This window comes from Chiloscyllium punctatum, chromosome 41, assembly GCF_047496795.1.
Source record: "Chiloscyllium punctatum isolate Juve2018m chromosome 41, sChiPun1.3, whole genome shotgun sequence".
Classification (NCBI taxonomy): Eukaryota; Metazoa; Chordata; class Chondrichthyes; order Orectolobiformes; family Hemiscylliidae; genus Chiloscyllium; species Chiloscyllium punctatum.
In genome coordinates, this window is record NC_092779.1 from 3,602,662 (window position 1) to 3,623,043 (window position 20,382).

At 41.3% G+C, this 20,382-nt stretch overlaps 1 protein-coding gene across 11 annotated transcripts in view; it reads right to left on the reverse strand.

Moving 5' to 3' along the window:
* Positions 1–15,711: 15,711 nt before the first annotated feature.
* Positions 15,712–20,382, reverse strand: part of LOC140464825 (cadherin-18) — a 742,457-nt gene continuing 737,786 nt past the window's right edge. For 10 of the 11 annotated variants that reach the window (XM_072560296.1, XM_072560294.1, XM_072560295.1 and 7 more), the window contains one exon: positions 15,715–16,435. In XM_072560296.1, coding sequence (XP_072416397.1) covers positions 15,945–16,435 — 491 coding nt within the window. In that variant the 3' untranslated portion in view covers positions 15,715–15,944. Of the gene's footprint in view, positions 16,436–20,382 lie in introns of all 11 variants that reach the window. The other variant, XM_072560305.1, reaches the window with a different exon arrangement.

Sequence of the window (20,382 nt, forward strand, 5' to 3'; positions counted from 1 at the left end):
ATAACGTTACAGCTGTGCTGAGGGAGGACATTCCTGGAAATACATCCAGGGAAGTTATTTGGGTGGAACTGAGAAATAAGAAAGGGATGATCACCTTAATGGGGTTGTATTATAGATCCCCCAATAGTCAGTGGGAAATTGAGAAACAAATTTGTAAGGAGAACCAAGTTATCTCTAAGAATAATAGGGTGGTTATGGTAGGGGATTTTAACTTTGCAAACATAGACTGACTCTGCCACAGTGTTAAGAGTTTAGATGGAGAGGAATTTGCTAAGTGCATACAAGAAAACTTTCTGATTCAGTATGTGGATATACCAACTAGAGAAGATGCAAAACTTGACCTACTCTTGGGAAATAAGGCAGGGCAGGTGTCTGAGGTGTCAGTGGGGGAGCACTTTGGGGCCAGCGACCATAATTCTATTAATTTTAAAATAGTGATTGAAAAGGATAGACTGGATCTAAAGGTTGGACTTCTAAATTGGAGGAAGGCTAATTTTGACGGTATTAGGCAAGAACTTTCAAAAGCTGACTGGGGGCAAATATTCGCAGGTAAAGGGACGGCCAGCAAATGGGAAGCCTTCAGAAATAACGGGAGTGCAGAGACAGTATATTTCTGTTACGGCGAAAGGAAAGGCTTGTAGGTATAGGGAGTGCTGGGTGACTACAGATGTTGAGGGTTTGGTGAAGAAAAAGAAGGAATCATATATCAGGTATAGACAGGATAGATCGAGTGAATCCTTAGAAGAATATAAAGGCATAGGGAAATCAGGAGGGCAAAAAGATTACATGAGATAGCTTTGGAAAATAGGGTTAAGGAGAATCCAAAGGGATTTTATAAATGCATGAAGAACAAAAGGGTAACCAGGGAGTGAATAGGGCCCCTCCAAGATCAGCAAAGCAGCCTTTGTGTGAAGTTGCAGGAGATGGGGGAGATATTAAACGAGTATTTTGCATCAGTGTTTACAGTGGAGAAGGACATGGAAGATATAGAATGTTGGGAAATAGATGGTGATGTTTTGACAAATGTCTATGTTACTGAGAAGGAGGTGCTGGATGTCTTCAAATTCATAAACCTGGATAAATCCCCAGGACCAGATCAGGTGCATCCTAGAACTCTGTGGGAAGCTAGAGAAGTGATTGCTGGGCCCTTTGCTGAGATATTTGTATCATCAATAGTCACAGGTTAAGTGCTGGAAGACTGGAGGTTGGATAACATGGTGCCACTGTTTAAGAAAAGTGGTAAGGAAGAGCCAGGGAACTACAGACCAGTGAGCCTGATGTCGGTGGTGGGCACGTTGTTGGAGGGAATCCTGGGGGACAAGATTTACAAGTATTGAAAGGCAAGGACTTATTACAGATAGTCAGTATGGCTTTGTGTGTGGGAAGTCATGTCTCACAAACTTGATTGAGATTTTTGATGAAGTAACAAAGAGGTTTGATGAGGACAGAATGGTAGACGTGATCTGAATGGACTTCAGGAAGGCATTCAACAAGGTTCCTCATGGAAGACTGTTTAGCAAGGTTAGATCTCATGGAATATTGGGGAACTAGACATTTGGATACAGAACTGACTTGAAGGTAGAAGACAGAGAGTGGTGGTGGAGCGTTGCTTTTCAGACTGTGACCAGTGGAGTGCCACAAGGATCAGTCGTGGGTCCACGACATTTTGTTATTTATATAAATGATTTGGATGTGAACATAGGGGATATCATTAATAAGTTTGAAGTTGACACCAAAATTGGAGGTACAGTGAACAGAGAAGAAGGTTACCTCAGAGTACAACGGGATCTTGATCAGATGGGCCAATGGGCTGAGGAGTCGCAGATGGAGTTTAATTTAGATAAATGTGAGGTGCTGCATTTTGGAAATTCAAATCAGAGCAGGACTCATACACTTAATGGTAAGGTCCTTGGGAGTGTTGCTGAACAAAGAGACCTTGGAGTGCAGGTTCATAGCTCCTTGAAAATGGAGTTGCAGTAGATAAGATAGTGAAGAAGGCGTTTGGTATGCTTTCCTTTATTGGTCAGTGTATTGAGTACAGGAGTTGGAAGGTCATGTTGCGGCTATACAGGACATTGGTTAGGCCACTTTTGGAATATTGCGTGCAATTCTGGTCTCCTTCCTATTGGAAGAATGTTGGGAAACGTGAAAGGGTTCAGAAAAGATTTACAAGGATGTTGCCAGGGTTGGAGGATTTGAGCTACAGGGAGAGACTGAACAGGCAGGGGCTATTTTCTCTGGAGTGTCAGAGGCTGAGGGGTGACCTTATAGAGGTTTATAAAATCATGAGGGGCATGGATAGGATAAATAGACAAAGTCTCTTCTCTGGGGTGGGGAAGTCCAGAACTAGAGGGCATAGGTTTAGGGTGAGAGGGGAAAGATATAAAAGGGACCTGAAGGGCCAGTTTTTCACATAGAAGGTGGTATGTGTATGGAATGAGCTGCCAGAGGAAGTGGTGAAGGCTAGTTCAATTGCAGCATTTAAAAGCATCTGGATGAGTATATGAATAGGAAGGGTTTGGAGAGATATGGGCCGGGTGCTGGCAGGTGGGACTAGATTGGGTTGGAACATCTGGTCAGCATGGACGGGTTGGACCGAAGGGTCTGTTTCCATGCTGTACATCTCTATGACTCTTTCTAGAAGCTGACACATTGTTGTGACGTTTCACACTGCAATGCTACAAAACTAACTGGATATTTAAGTTAAAAGATAGAACCCCTACTGCACTGTTAGAAAGAATTGTGATTCATTCAGAGCACAAACCAGGACATTCAGTATAATCAGATCATTAGCTCTATGTAAATTATATCTTCCCACGCTCTTGTGTCTAATCCCAGCAGCATATCTCCCTATTCTTTTCTCCTTCATATGTTTACCTGGGTTCCCCTTAAAAGAATCAACTTTATTTGCTTCAGTCATTCCTTGGTAGTGAGTTCCACACTCTGTGTAAACACTCTGTCAGATGTGGGAATTTAAAGAGAGTTTAAGGGTTACTGCGGATTATATCTGCCATAAATGCTGTTGGATGCAAATCTTATCAGATCGAGTGGATCGGTTGGAGAGACAGATAGAAGCGATGAGGAATTTGCAACAGCAACAGTATGTGATGGATGGCAGTTATAGGAAAGGGGGAAAGTCTCAGATACAGTCACATAAGTGGGTTAACTCCAGGAAGGGTGAGAGAGGTCGGCAGCTAGGGCAGGAGTCTTTTGTGGCTATACCCATTTCAAACAGGTATGCTGTTTTGGAAAATATAGGGGGTGATGGATTCTCAGGGGAACGTAGCACGAACAGCCAAGTTTCTGGTATTGAGACTTGCTCTAATGTAACGAGGGGTACGTCGGCTTCCAAGAGATCAATTGTGTTAGGGGATTCTGTAGTCTGAGGTATAGACAGATGTTCCTGTGGCCAGCAGAGAAAAATCAGAATGGTGTGTTGTTTCCCTGGTGCCAGGATCAAGGATGTCTCAGAGAGGGTGCAGAATGTCCTCACGGGGGAGAGGGGCCAGCAAGAGGTCATTGTCCACATTGGAACCAACAACATAGAAAGGGAAAAGGTTGAGATTCTGAAGGGAGATTACAGAGAGTTAGGCAGAAATTTAAAAAGGAGGTCCTCAAGGGTAGTTATGTCTGGATTACTCCCAGTGCTATGAGCTAGTGAGGGCAGGAATAGGAGGATAGAGCAGATGAATGCATGGCTGAGGAGCTGGTGTATGGGAGAAGGATTCACATTTTTGGATCATTGAAATCTCTTTTGGGGTAGAAGTGACCTCTACAAGAAGGACGGATTGCACCTTAATTGGAAGGGGACTAATATACTGGCAGGGAAACTTGGTAGAACAGCTTGGGAGGATTTAAACTAGTAAGGTGGGGGGGGGGGGGGGGGACCCAGGGAGATAGTGAGGAAAGAGATCAGTCAGAGACAGGTACAGCTGAGAACAGAAGTGAGTCAAACAGTCAGGGCAGGCAGGGGCAAGGTAGGACTAATAAATTAAACTACATGTATTTCAATGCAAGGGGCCTAACAGGGAAGGCAGATGAACTCAGGGCATGGTTAGGAACATGGGACTGGGATATCATAGCAATTACAGAGACATGGCTCAGGGATGGGCAGGACTGGCAGCTTAATGTTCCAGGATACAAATGCTACAGGAAGGATAGAAAGGGAGGCAAGAGAGGAGGGAAGAGCAGCATTTTTGATAAGGGATAGCATTACAGCTGTACTGAGGGAGGACATTCCCGGAAATACATCCAGGGAAGTTATTTGGGTGGAACTGAAAAATAAGAAAGGGATGATCACCTTATTGGGATTGTATTATAGACCCCCCCAATAGTCAGAGGGAAATTGAGAAACAAACTTGTAAGGAGATCTCAGCTATCTGTAAGAATAACAGGGTAGTTATGGTAAGGGATTTTAACTTTCCAAACATCGACTGGGACTGCCATCGTGTTAAAGGTTTAGATGGAGAGGAATTTCTTAAATGTGTACAAGACAATTTTCTGATTCAGTATGTGGATGTACCTCTAGAGAAGGTGCAAAACTTGACCTACTCTTGGGAAATAAGGCAGGGCAGGTGACTGAGTGTCAGTGGGGGAGCACTTTAGGGCCAGCGACCATAATTCTATTCGTTTTAAAATAGTGATGGAAAAGGATAGACCAGATCTAAAAGTTGAAGTTCTAAATTGGAGAAAGGCCAATTTTCACGGTCTTTGGCAAGAACTTTTGAAAGATGGTTGGAGGCAGATGTTCGCAGGTAAAGGCACGGTTGGAAAATGGGAAGCCTTCAGAAATTAGATAACAAAAATCCAGAGAAAGTATATTCCTGTCAGGGTGAAAGGGAAGGCTGGTAGGTATAGGAAATGCTGGATGACTAAAGAAACTGAGGGTTTGGTTCAGAAAAAGAAGGAAGCATATGTCAGGTATAGACAGGATAGATCGAGTGAATCCCTAGAAGAGTATAAAGTAAGTAGGAGTATATTTAAGAGGGAAATCAGGAGGGCAAAAAGGGAATATGAGATAGCATTGGCAAATAGAATTAAGGAGAATCCAAAGGGTTTTTATAAATACATTAATGACAAAAGGGTAACTAGGGAGAGAATAGGGCCCCTCAAAGATCAGCAAGGCGGCCTTTGGTTGGAGCTACAGAAAATGGGGGAGATACTAAATGAATATTTTGCATCAGTATTTACTGTGGAAAAGGATGTGGAAGATATAGACTGTAGGGAAATAGATGGTGACATCTTGCAAAATGTCCAGATTATAGAGGAGGAAGTGCTGGATGTCTTGAAACGGTTAAAAGTGGATAAATCCCCAGGACCTGATCAGGTGTACCCGAGAACTCTGTGGGAAGCTAGAGAAGTGATTGCTGGGCCTCTTGCTGAGATATTTGTATCATCGATAGTCACAGGTGAGGTGCCGAAGACTGGAGGTTGGCAAACGTGGTGCCACTGTTTAAGAAGGACGGTAAAGACAGGGAACTATACATTGATGAGCCTGACCTCAGTGGTGGGCAAGTTGTTGGAGGGAATCTTGAGGGACAGGATGTACATGTATTTGGAAAGGCAAGGACTGATTCGGGATAGTCAACATGGCTTTGTGCGTGGGAAATCATGTCTCACAAACTTGATTGAGATTTTTGAAGAAGTAACAAAGAAGATTGATGAGGGCAGAGCAGTAGATGTGATCTATATGGACTTCAGTAAGGCGTTCGACAAAGTTCCTCATGGGAGACTGATTAGCAAGGTTAGATCTCATGGAATACAGGGAGAACATTTGGATACAGAACTGGCTCAAAGATAGAAGACAGAGGGTGGTGGTAGAGGGTTGTTTTTCAGACTGGAGGCCTGTGACCAGTGGAGTGCCACAAGGATCGGTGCTGGGCCCTCTACTTTTTGTCATTTACATAAATGATTTGGATGTGAGCATAAGAAGTACAATTAGTAAGTTTGCAGATGACACCAAAATTGGAGGTGTAGTGAACAGAGAAGAGGGTTACCTCAGATTACAACAGGATCTTAACCAAATGGGCCAATGGGCTGAGAAGTGGCAGATGGAGTTTAATTCAGATAAATGCGAGGTGCTGCATTTTGGGAAAGCAAATCTTAGCAGGACTTATACATTTAATGGTAAGGTCCTAGGGAGTGTTGCTGAACAAAGAGACCTTAGAGTGCAGGTTCATAGCTCCTTGAAAGTGGAGTCGCAGGTAGATAGAATAAGGAAGAAGGCGTTTGGTATGCTTTCCTTTATTGGTCAAAGTATTGAGTACAGGAGTTGGGAAGTCATGTTGTGGCTGTACAGGACATTGGTTAGGCCCCTGTTGGAATATTGCGTGCAATTCTGGTCTCCTTCTCCTTCCTATCGGAAGCGTGTTGTGAAACTTGAAAGGGTTGAGAAAAGATTTACAAGGATGTTGCCAGGGTTGGAGGATCTGAGCTACAGGGAGAGGCTGAACAGTCTGGGACTGTTTTCCCTAGAGTGTCGGAGGCTGAGGGGTGACCTTATAGAGGTTTACAAAATTATGAGGGGTATGGATAGGATAAATAGACAAAGTCTTTTCCCTGGGGTCGGGGAGTCCAGAACTAGAGGGCATATGTTTGTGGTGAGAGGGGAAAGATTTAAAAGAGACCTAAGGGGCAGCTTTTTCACAAGGAGGGTGGTACGTGCATGGAATGAGCTGCCAGAGGATATGGTGGAGGCCGGTACAATTGCAACATTTAAGAGGCATTTGGATGGATTTATGAATAGGAAGGGTTTGGAGGGATATGGGCCGGGTGCTGGCAGGTGGGATTAGATTGGGTTGGGATATCTGGTCGGCATGGACGGGTTGGACCGAAGCGTCTGTTTCCATGCTGTACATTTCCATGACTCTATGACTCTGTGTTAAAGATTTGACTGCCTCCCATCTTCCAGCTGCTGCAGAGTTGAGGATATTGAAAGCCTGCTGTGCTCTTCCTGAGCTTACTGAAGTTCCTTCCTCCAGCACGTTTGTCTTGCAATCGATATTGGTATCTAGCCTGGTTGCACGACAATTTGAAATTTATCAATGACATGTTCAAGTCAATCTATGGACTCACCTTTCGGTAAGTTTGTAACCTTCAGCACTGCAACCCTCCAAAATATCTGCACTCCATATCGCTTCTGGCCCCTTGTGTATCCCTGACTTGCATTGCTGCATCCTCTGTCATACACTCTATAACTCTCTCCCTAAAACTCTTTGCAACTCATTCTCTCAGTCTCTTTCTCTCTGTCTTCTCTCCTTGAAGATGCACCTTTGTATCTCCTGCCTGATTTAAGTCACCTTTTTGCGACCTTTATGTTTGTGTCCTTTGTGCAGATCAGTTTCAAGTTTTTTTTCATAAAAACACCACTGCAACAAAGTGTTATCAAATCAGTAACTCAGCGTCCACTGCTGATATTCTATTAAGACTAAGAACATTTAAAAATATATAAAAATCACAAAAATGTGATTTTAAAAACCATTAAAATAAATGTGAATGTGGTTGTTGGCATTTTAAGCATAAATTACTGTTCTTTGTGTTCAATGGGAAGTAGAAGGTCAATAGGATCATGTTTGCTTTGAGCTTCCACTGGGCCAGGCAGTACACCGTGACTGGACATGTCCTTGCCAGTAAGCAACTTGCCATTTGTCGAAAATATCAATAAATATTCTTCAGGTCATTTCTTATCAATAGAGAAGGTTAAAACAAAAAGTATAGCCCCACTGCTTTACTGATTTTTTTAAAAAATGGAACAGCATTTGAAGCTTTAAGCTGTGAGTTTGAAGTCTAAGCATTTCAGCAACAGAGGGGAATGAAATAGTTTAAAAGCTAAAGGACTGAATTAATGTGTGAATGGACATTTAGAGTGTGGCCAATTTTCATCAATCAAAGTGTCAGTTCTAAAAAGTGAATAATCAACATCGAACTCACCAGAATAATAACTCGGTAAGAGCAGTCACTTTCTGGAGAAAATTGGCATTTATAATTATGCTGCAACACCCACCATATGGAGGATAAAGAAAAAACAAGACTGGCAAGGCAAGAATTCTCTCAACACATTGCGTTTGCTGATTCAAACACAGCCTGAGAAAATTGCACTTTGACAACCATTCAGCAGCCCCCACTCCTGCCAGGAAACTCCGCCACTCCTTCCAACCATCCCCCACTCCTGTCACCCACCATTTCCTAATCCTACCCTGTCTCCCCACAGCACATTGCAGGGATATACCAGCCTTCCTCTGGTCACTGCCTCTTGTTACTGTCAAAACATGGGACCTTAGGGGCCATGTTTTCACACCGAGGGTGGTACATGTATGGAATGAGGATGCCAGAGGATGTGGGTGAAGCAGGTACAATTGTAACATTTAAAAATGAAGCAAAGGTGCCAGTGTTGGACTGGGGTAGACAAAGTAAAAAAAATCACTCAACACCAGATTATAGTTCAGCGGGTTTATTTGAAATCACAAGTTTTTCATGTGCTGTTCGTTCATCAGGTTCACCTAATGAAGGAACATCCCCCAAAAGCTTGTGATTTCAAGTAAACCTGTTAAATTCTTACCTGGTGTTGTGTGATTTTTAACATTTAAAAAAAAATATTTGGACAGGTACATGATTAAGAAAGGTTTGGTGGGAAATGTGCCAAACACAGACAAATGGTACTCGTTTTTAATTTGGGAAACATGGTCGGCATGGAAGAGTTGGTCTGTTCCTGTGCTGGATGTAATTTCAGCAAAATTAACAATAAAGGTACGAGGGGCACATTGGCTGAGGTAGATTTGGACATTAGTTTAGAAACAATTGATTGATTTTTAAGAATTATTACAGCAACTACTCTCATTCTTCCAAGGCCCAAAAAACCCAAAACAATCAGCAATGCCCAAAAACGTTATGAACCACATAAGATGAAAGAAAAATACTTATCAAGTTGTCAGAAATAGTTATAAACCTGAGGATAATTTTGGAAGAGAGCAAAGGAAGACCAAGAAACTGATTAAGAAAGGGAGAATAGAATATGAAGTTAAATTAGCAAAAGAAAAATACAATGAGTAGTAAAAGCTTATAAAGATATGCAAAAAAGCAAACATTCGGCTCAGATAATGCCACAAGCTCATGTTGCAGCTGTACAAAACTCTGGTGCGGCCACACTTGGAGTATTATGTACAGTTCTGGTCACCACCTTATAGGAAGGATGTGGAAGCTTTGGAAAGGGTGCAGAGGAGATTTACTAGAATGTTGCCTGGTCTGGAGGGAAGGCCTTACAAGGAAAGGCTAAGGGACTTGAGGCTGTTTTCGTTAGAAGAAGGTTGAGGGGTGACTTAATTAAGACAGATAAGATAATCAGAGGGTTAGTTAGGGTGGACAGGGGGAGCCTTTTTCCTCAGATGGTGGTGGCTAGCATGAGGGGACTTGGCTTTAAATTGAAGGGTGATAGATAATGGACAAATGTCAGAGGTAGTTTCTTTACTCACAGGGTAGTAGGAGCTTGGAACACACTGCCTGCAACGGTAGTAGACTCGTCAACTTTCAGGGCATTTAAATGATCATTGGATAAACATATGGATGAAAGTGGAATAGTGTCGGATAGATGGGCTTCAGATTGATTCACAGGTCAGTGCAACATCGAGGGCCGAAAGGCCTGTACTGAGCTGTAATGTTCTATGTTCTCTAAATGTGTGCGCATTATAGGCAGAGTCAGGAGAGTTTATAATGGGGAATAGCAAAATGACAGAGAAGCTAAATGATTCTTCATGGCTGCCTTTATTAATGAGGAAGATGCAAGAAATTTTCTAGAATTAGAGTTGAAAAGGATGTGGGAGAATAAGAAATTAAGGGAGGGTAGTAAAAGGAAAAACATTGTATTGGAATAATTTATGGGATTGAAAGTTGATAAGTCCCCAGGCCCTGACACACTATATTGGAGAGTTTTGACACAAGTAGCTATGGAGATATTGGATGCTTTGGTGAGCACTTTGCAAATGCCTATAGATTCTGGAATGGTTCCTCCAGATTGGGGGGTTGCATATGTCATCCGAGTGTTTAAATAGGAAAGGGAGAACTATCTCAGGGCAGAGAGGAAGGGAGGAAACAGGGATCTAAGACCTGTTCACCTCCATCAGTAGCAGGGGAAATGCTAGAATCCATTATAAAAGGTCCAGTAAATAAACTTAGATAAAACTGATTGTGCATGAATGTGTGAATAGGAATTTGGGTTGATGAGGTTAGAACATTTCTGAGGGTGTCACAAATGTATTTAACAAAGGGGAGTCAATGAATGTCATATATTTTGGATTTTCAGAGACATTTGATAAGGCTCCCCCAGATTTCCGCTCTCAGATTCTCACATGATACAATGCGAAGTGTCTGATTGGTGATTGGTCTTTGTTACCATGGAAACAATCAGGTAGATGCTCAGTGTGGCTTCCCTGGAATGGTGTGAAGATAGGCCTGAGGTTCCCGCTCCTTGGATTCATCACAAGGTGCACCAGCAATCCCGGGTAATTATCTAATCAGGGCAAGTATAGAAAATTAAACTCTAATAATAACAGTTGCCCACAGCCACTGCCAAGTGGTGTGACAAGATATTATTGCTGATATTCTGGAGAATGATGATGCCAGAGGAAGATGGCACAGTGTGATCCCAGTGCATGTGAAAAGAAGACTAACATTAGTGTAAGCCATTCACATGATTTTGAAACATAAGATCAGAGATGAACAGGGTGCCACAGGGGTCAGTGTTGGACCCACAACTGTTTATGTGATATTTGGAATGATTTGGAAGAGGAGGCAATGTAACGTATCTAAGTTTGAGTGGAAAGGCAAACTGTGCAGATGATGTGAAAGGTCTGAGGAGAGATTTAGACAAGTTAGTGAGCGGGCAAGGATCTGGCAGGTGGAATACAATATTGGTAAATGGAAGGTTATCCACTTTGGAAGTAAAAATAGCAGGTCAGTCTATTATTTAAATGGTGAAAGATTGCAGTAAGCTGTTGTGCAGAGGAACTTAGGAGTGCTCGTACAGGAATCGCGAAAAGTTGATTTGTAGGTGCAACAGGTAATCAGGAAGGCAAATGGAATATTGGCTTTCGTTGCTGGGGGATTGAATTTAAGATCAAGGAGGTTCTGCTGCAAGTGTATAAGGTGTTAGTGAGGCCGCACCTGGAGTATTGTGTGTAGTTCTGGTCTCCTTACACGAGGAAGGATATACTGGCTTTGGAGGCTGTGCAGAGAGGGGATCTTATAGAAATATATGAAATTATGAAAGGGATAGATAAGATAGAGGCAGGAAAGTTGTTTCTGCTGTGGGTAAGATAAGGACGAGAGGACATGGCCTCAAGATGTGGGAGAGTAGATTCGGGACAGAGATGAGGAGGAACTGCTTTTCCCAGAAAGTAGTGAATCTATGGAATTCTGTGCCTGAGGGAGCAGTAGAGACATCTTTATCAAATATATTCAAGACCCAGTTGAATGGGTTTTTGCCTGGTAGGGGAATGATGGGTTGTGGGGATAATGCAGGTAGGAGGAGCTGAGATGATGGATAGAACAGCCATGACCTTAATGAATAGCGGAGCAGTCTCGATGGGCCAAATGGCCTACTCCGGCTTCTATTATTGTGAAACTACTGTATTATCATTTCCACTGTCACAGCTTATTCTGGGAATAGGAAGCTCTTCATCCACTAGTCTACTGCTAAAATTCATCTTGATCTGCAGCATCAGGTCTGGGGGAAGACATTCCCACTGGCTAATCCACTAAAGCCAGCAAGAGTCAAATTACCAGTGGAAAACAAAACACAAGAAATGAGCCTTGGTTGATTTAAAAATATATTAACAGCCTTTAAATGCCCTTCTGTCCATATCCTCATCTATAATGGAGCAGGGAATGCAAGATCAAGAACATCTCAAACATAAAACTGAAATCCCAAATCTCTTGATCATTTGGTGACTGAACAAGGACGTAAAAGTAAGTTTTATGGTCTCAGATTGTATGATGTATACTTTGTATATTTGAGACAAAACACCTTTTCTGAACTTAAACCATACATTTATAAAATAAGGTGTACTCAGTGATCCAGCATGACCGTTGGCCATGAAAACACTCTATGAACTGGGTGCAGCATCTTCCAAACCTGCCACCAGTTCATGGGATCTGTCTTTGATAGGAATTCCAAAAGAGATTTCATTTTCAAGTTGTTGTCCAATTCAATTGTCTGACAACCACAAGCATTTGTATCTCATACAAGAAAAGGCTGTGTAAGCTTCCTCCAATAGAATGGGCTGCAGGATTAAGAAGTGAAACAAATCCTGGAAATTACTTTCCAGAGGGATGCGATTTGTGAGTTCCTCCTGGATTTGAGATTTGCAGTCATTTCTCTCAGGTACAGTACTGAGCAGGAAATTGTGCAAAGCTACTTGGAACAACAGCACAGTTTAAAGTTTGAAGAGCACAAGGATCTTGACAGTGATAGACAGTACTCTCTATACCCTGGTTTGAGGCTCCTGGTCTGGTTGTAAGTGATATAATTCAGTGACAGCTTCTGCAATGAAACACAGATAACTCAAACATTGCTCTTCACCAACGATCCATTATGGATGAGGCTGGACTCCTGAGCAGTATCATCTTCATTCTCCCCCTCCATCCAGCTCTTCCTTTTTTGTCTTTTCAGTTATTCCCTAAAAGCAAGACTTATCAAACCATCCATGGGTGAAACAAACTGTTTGCTAGGCAGACAAAACCAGCCCAAAGTCATTGCCAGAACCCAGATTCATTGGTGAAATTAGGAAATAGCCCACAGTAAAGGAGCAGAATTTAATTGATTGAAGATAGATCATCAATTGTCTGTGTGACAGTTATGAACCATACTCATCAATTTACATCAGGTTATTGCATTAAAGAGAATCAGGGGAAGTTTCATTGTGCAAAAGAAACAAATAGAAACACTTCTATTCTGTGCTGCTGCTTGAACTTGGGAACTTTTACATTTTTAATTATATAAATTAATTTTGTTCAGAACTTGAACTCTAATTGAATGTAATTTCATGCCAAATTGTGACCAAAGCAGAACCGTTGTCTCTTTGTGCTTTTATCCATGGAGAGATGGATAATATACATGCTGACTTGTTCTTGGGCCCATGCCAATGCTGCAGCAGCCATTGCTGGGAGGAGGGAGATTGCAAGAATCTGTCAGCTTTCAAGAGCCCTCTCATATTTAAGCGACAGGCTGATTCCCGGCCAAGGTTGGCTTTATGGCAGTGCTTGGAGCAGAAGAAAACAAAATATACTCACCCTGTTAATTGTAGCTGGATACCAGACAGCAGAAACCTGGGTGGATCAGCCATGACTCCTGCTCTGCTCCTTGATGACCTAATTTCTCATAGAAGGGGAACTCCTGCTTATTTTAGGAGGAAACGAGGGATGCTGGGTAATTATCTGACTCATCTTGGGGTTAGGCATAGATCAGGTACATTTCTGGGTTGTAAGAGATAACAATGTGAAACTGGTGCTGTCACATTGACACCCAATTTCTACTTCAGCTCCATTAATAATAATTCTATTCACCCAACTGCCTTTCAGTTTTTGCTTTCCCATTGTCTCTGTCATTTTTGATGACTTGCCATTGCTTTAATGAATGTCACCTTTAAAGTCAGAATTATACAGCATGAAAACAGACCCGTTGGTCCAACTAGTCCTGGCTAACCAAGTTTCCCAAACTAGTCTTAACTGCCTGCATTGGCCCATATCCCTCCAAACCTTTCCTATTGGGGGCGGCACGGTGGCACAGTGGTTAGCACTGCTGCCTCACAGCGCTAGAGACCCGGGTTCAATTCCCGCCTCAGGCGACTGACTGTGTGGAGTTTGCACGTTTTCCCCGTGTCTGCGTGGGTTTCCTCCGGGTGCTCCGGTTTCCTCCCACAGTCCAAAGATGTGCAGGTCAGGTGAATTGGCCATGCTAAATTGCCCGTGGTGTTAGGTAAGGGGTAGATGTAGATGTAAGGGTATGGGTGGGTTACGCTTCGGCGGGGCGGTGTGGACTTGTTGGGCCGAAGGGCCTGTTTCCACACTGTAAGTAATCTAATCTATTCATGTACCTGTCCAAATGTCTTTTAAATATTGTAACTGTACCTGCATCTACCACTTCCTTTGGTTGCTTATTCCACATACGAAGCACCCTCTTGGTGAAAACATAACCCCTCAGGTATCTTTTAAATCTTTCTTTTCTCACCTTTAAATGATGTCCTCCAGTTCTGAACTCCATTACTCTTTAGATACCTCCTCACTGCCTGACTGAGCTGATCTTGCTCAATTTCAGATCATTTTGTGGTCATTCACTTTCTGTAAATTATTCACTGAGTATTAACTGCTTCTTTCCGATCTCGTCTGCATATCTGATACACACTGATTCTCCATGTTGAACTCTTTTGATTTATTCTCTCTGTTCAGGTGTACACAGGTTCTCCTGTTCAGGTGTACACAGGTTCTCCTGTTCAGGTGTACACAGGTTCTCCTGTTCAGGTGTACACAGGTTCTCTCTGTTCAGGTGTACACAGGTTCTCCTGTTCAGGTGTACACAGGTTCTCTCTGTTCAGGTGTACACAGGTTCTCCTGTTCAGGTGTACACAGGTTCTCCTGTTCAGGTGTACACAGGTTCTCCTGTTCTGTCTCCAGCATCCCACCAATACATTTCCAACATTTACTGGTTTTTTTATTATTTCAACCATCTGACATTTGGCATTTTCTCTCTAATCTCCACCATCAAACCTCCATTTAATTTTGAAGAATTAATTGAAGGATTAACTTCAATGCAGCCGAATGAAGGTAATCAGACTTTTTAAAAAAAAAACATAAATATCTGACAGCCTTCATTTGGCAAAGTTTACTGAAGGAGCTAACTTGGCCCCAAGTGGTCAAATATCCTCAAATTTTCATATTTACATTTCTGCTGAGCGAACAAATTAATTGAAGGATCATCTTTAGAAAGTTGTGCTGATTCTTCAGACACATAACAGGGTGTACACAGCTAGAGTACAATTCCTCAGATTGGGAAAGTAAACATTAATTTCAGATGGATGTCTCTGTAATTAAGCTATTTCTACTACATTTACTTGACAAAGCATCTTTCACTTTGTTTATTTGCCAACACTATGATTAGCTACAAGTCCTTCTCCAACTACTCAAGCAACACACAGCATTAGCTCTGCAATTTACAGCCATTTCTCAGTGCTCATGACAAATTTAATACTCATATAAGAAATGGTCTGAGCGGGGAGGAGGGGAAACAAGTAAATCTGCCACAAAAATTCAATTTCAAATTGGTACTTATACCTTCATAAGTTGACTTACCTTGAAGAAATCTTCATCGATCTACAATGCAAGTAACCTACTGTAACTTACTGCATGAAACCATCACTGTATTCATGATAGACTACTATAAAATGAAGGTTTTTTTGAATTAAATGTTGCACAATTCAGATAATTGTGTATAAAGGTTATTGTTACAGGGAACATCCGTTTCATTACAATGTTTAATACTGTGGACTGTACTGCCACTTTATGTCATCACTTGTATATTTAAGGAAGAAATCAAAATGTTATGTAAGAGCAACATTGCGATGTTCGACAATGCCATAGGTTTAATTGCAGACCTTTGTACGTTAAAGCATCTTCACATGTGTAATCAAGCTTGCTATTCTTAAACTATTGCACAGTATATTTTATTGTGGAACAATGAACTTTATTAAACAATAAAAAATATACACCAGGGAAAATATTTTGTTTATTTTTTATATTTTCAAAATGTGTTCTTTTCATTTGTTTGTCGAACCCATCTTTCAAAATATTAAAAGGGCACTTGCTGCTACAGTAAAATTGTGGAACAATTGTAGCTGGAGAAATGAAAATTGGATGTTTTCTTTGTTTTACATACAGGTGTTTTACTATGGGAATGAAAATTAATTGGTTCTTTCTGACTTGTCTACTCCATATAGTTCTGACAGTTTTTTGAACTGAGGTCCCCAGTCTCCAATATAAGTATAGTCCTGTTCTGAGTGTGTTGTGACTGAATCCAGTGAACTTATTGATCCAGCTATGGAGCCATGACCTTCGTATGCATATGTTTGCAGAGAGTCATAGGGAGGAACACTTTGATCCAGATCAGCTTCCTGCAGTTTTTCGGTAATAAACTCATGAATATCAGGCCCGTTGGGGGCTGATGGGGGTCTCTGTCTGGGCACAGATTGAACATCTGGTCTAACGTCTCGCCGATATCGTACTTCCTCAGCAACTGCGGGGTTCCTCAGTGCCGAGATGTCAAATGCCTCTGTGTCTTCCTCTCCTCCTCCCTCATCATCATAGGTCACCACGTTCTCTCGGATATCTTCCTCTGAAATGATGAGAGGCTCTTTTTTACTCCTCTTCAGCGTGATGAACAGAACGATTATTGCTGCCAAGAAAAAGACAGGTGGTGTATTGAGAAAAACAATTTGGGGGTTCCTTCATTTCACTGAAAAGTGTATAGCAAATGCATGGTCTGAGATTCCACAACACCAGGTTATAGTCCAACAGGTTTATGTGGAAGCACTAGCTTTCGGAGCATCGCTCCTTCATCAGGTGGTTGTGGAGTATATGGTCAACCACCTGATGAAGGAGCAGCGCTCCAAAAGCTAGCGCTTCCAAATAAACCTGTTGGACTATAACCTGGTGTTGAGTGATTTTTAACTTTGTACATCCCAGTCCAACATCAGTGTCTGTAAATCCTGACCGTCTGAGATAATCATGTTACATGTTTTTGTTCTACTGAAGTTATTAGAAAGAGGAGTCTCAATTTCTGCCTCACATAACAAAGTTATCCCACAAATGGAGCATGAAATTCAGGAACTGGTGAATATATTTCAACTTTAAGAACACTGGCTGTGTGGACACCTGTCAGACATTAAAGGACTAGTGCAGCAGGATAGAGGGGTCAAAGTGAAAATAGGATAGATAATTGAAGTGACATGTGCCCAGAGGCTTGTGGATTGAAGGGAGGTGCTCTGTAAAGCAGTCACCCCATTTGCTTAGTTTCGTGGACGAGACGATGTGACAATCAGTGACTATAGTCCACTGAATTGAAGATAACACCATGTGAATCATTATTTCATTTGCAAGCATGTTTGGGGTTTGCGTAGGTTAAAGGGCAGGTGTTACCTTTCCAGAGCTTTTATGGGAAGGACAGACTGTTGTGGGGGTCTATTAATGAGGAAGCAGGGTATCACAGGGGGAAAGGTGCATTTGCAATGTCCGAAGCAGAAGGCATGGTAAGTTGAGTTTGTTGTTGGCATTATGCAGGAGGCTATTCAAATAAAAAGTATTGCTACAGGAACTGACAGGGAATTTTCAGGTATACCTACCTGAGATTCAAAGCAAAAAATTCCATCAAATCCTCATCAATGAGTTGCTTTATGCCAATGAACCTGCATTAGCATATCATACAAATGGATATTCAGCCCCTCAGGTCTATACAAGGATTCAATAAGATCATGCCTGACCTGATTTAAACATCAAACCCACATTCTTGCCTCCTCCTGTTAACCTTTAACCCCCTTGCTTTACAAGAATCTACCAAACCCCTGTCTTAAAGCATGTTCCTCATCTCTTGCTTCCACTACCTTAAAAAAATTCCAAACACTTACAACCCTCTGAGAGAGTAAAAAATGCTAGAACTCTGTTTTAAATGGACAATCACTGATTTTTAAAAAAGATCACTAGGTCTTAATTCTCCTACAAGAGGAAACCGCCTACACATTGACCTTGTCAAGAGCCCTCAGTAGCTTGTACATTTCAATCAAGTCACCTCCAACAGATACAAACCCAGTCTGTCCAATCTTTCCCCATAAGAAAATATGCCCATGCCAGGAGGAGAGGAGGACAGCGAGGTAGAGAATTAAAATGACATGAAGAAGGTCAAAGTTGGTCACTCTCCAAACACACACTGAAATATTTACTGGATCTACAAAAGAAAAATACCTCTGTTGCTGGGAATCTAAAATAACAACAAAAAAACCTGAAAATACCCAACAAGTCAGGCAGTACCAAAGTGTTAAAGTTTTAGATCAATGACCTTTCACCCAGATGACCATCACAGATGATCATCACAGTCATCAGTTTCTGGTCAGGTTTATGTTCCTATTTATTGACCAAATGATTTTCCAGTAACTGGCTACAAATTATTAATTCATTAATGATTAAATGTGGATGTCTTTGAGTGTCTTTAACACAAATCATATCTTCATAATGATCATATCAAAATAAAATTGAACTGAAGACCTTCTTGAGGTTTAAGATAAAATGTGGTTGAATAGCAGGGGCCCTCTCCCTGGCTAATGTGCCCAGATACAAGATAAATCTTTCAAAACCAACTCCACTAGGCAAGACTCATCATTCTGACACCAGCTTCCTGAAACATGTGTTCTACTTGCAACATGGCTGCAGATAGTTTCAGGATCTTTTCAAGTCCCAGACTTGTGACTCAACAAAATGGAGCAGGTTAATTTGGAAAGATACTGTCTACATTCTGATACTTCATCAGGAAAACACAAAGGTCAACCCAATGGAAACCTCCAAACACCCCCATCTCCCCCAGTCTCAAGCAGCACCTGTCCCAGATATGGCCGAGACTGCAGATTGCACACTGAATGTACCAGTCATTTAGGAACCTAACAAACTGCAACAAAAGCAAATGACTCTCATTCCTGAGGAACTGTTAAAGAATGTAAATGTATTTTATTGATTGTAACAAATTCCTGCAGTCGCTTCAAACTAATAATCTCATTTCAGGATTCAAAACACTCATTTGCCAAATAAACATTTCAATCAAACTACTGTATTCAAATTACTTCCACATGTCCACTCATTTCAATCACATTAAATAAACAAGAATGTCCTGGAGAAAAAATAGGCACTTTATTATCAATATCTCAGGAGTAAGTTCAGTAATTGCATGTTTCGGATGCCTTCTCTTAAATTAATTTGTTGTTGAAAGAAAAGAGATTTCTAAATGATTTGTTTCACTTCATTTTCATTCCTGTTCAAAAAGAGAGAAAATAGACTAACCACATACACATCTGGATTCAGAAAAGACATGAATTATTAATACAACTGCATAGGTAAATTCCCCAAAGTGTCTTTCTGCCAATTGGTTCTTAAGTCTTGTGTTGTGAGCTATAAAGCTATGATAATGTTCTCCCTCCAGAGCTAGCTGTGAGATACATTGGTTTCTCTTCAATACATGGATCTAACATTATTGGAAATCCTTTTTATGATGTTCCAATGATTCAAGAAGTAATTTCCTACCAGGCACCAGGTAATTGATCATAAGCAGCACAGTTATCTCATATCATCAGGCACTTGGAGGTAAATGGTCATTTATTAGTATTTGGTTTCAAGGGCTGGTGCCTGCAATGTTCAACAGAGGAAATCCCCATCTTTGTGGATACTCCAGAAATAAATCTGATGAGGTAAGACAGGATCCTGATCAACTAATGACTGAATTAGTGGCAGTAAAACAGTATCTTATTTCAAACACCTGCCAGTAATATCACAGATACAGCTTCCAGTTATATAAGTCACAAGCAGGGGATATAGGACATCTGTTTAAAACAAATAAAAAGTAGACTTTACATATAATGTTCATGGTGTGATTTTTCATCGTGTGCTTCTAAATCGGGCTTAACATGATTTTCTATTAATGATATGGCTCAGTGGTTCAAAATGAACAGTGCATGATTGCATAATAAATGACAAATGAATATTTAAGTTTACACTTTGAAGGAGAATGTTTGAAAATTCCAATTCTTCAAATAAAAATTCAACTTTCAGTAGGTTCACTGTGTAGCCTGAGAAGAATCAATTTTTTTCCCAAGGCAATATTAAATACATGATCAGTCAAACTAGCTTATGCACACGAAAGCTTCCAAGGGTAATGATACAGCTGGGAGTCTAGTTTGATACCACTCATGTAATCTTTGGCAACAGGAATTAGAATTTCTTTTGCCTAAATACATCAGCCAACACCCATTGCTATCAATTCCATTTGTTTCTCAGACAGCATCAAAGTAAAATTTGTTCATGTGATGTGGATGTCACTGGCAGGACCAGCTTTTATTGCCCTTGAGAAGATGACAGAGAGTTGTCATCATGGATTATTGCAGTCTGTGTGGTTTAAGGACACCCACAGTGTTGTTAGGGCCAGAAATTCCAGGATTCTGAGCCAGCAACTGCAAAGGTGACAATTCCAATTCAGGATGGTGTTGGCTTGCAAGGAAAATTCCTTGTGGTGGTGTATCTGCCAGCCTTGTCCTTCGAGATGGAGAAGATTATGAAATTTCGAAAGTGATGTCAAAAGAATCTTGG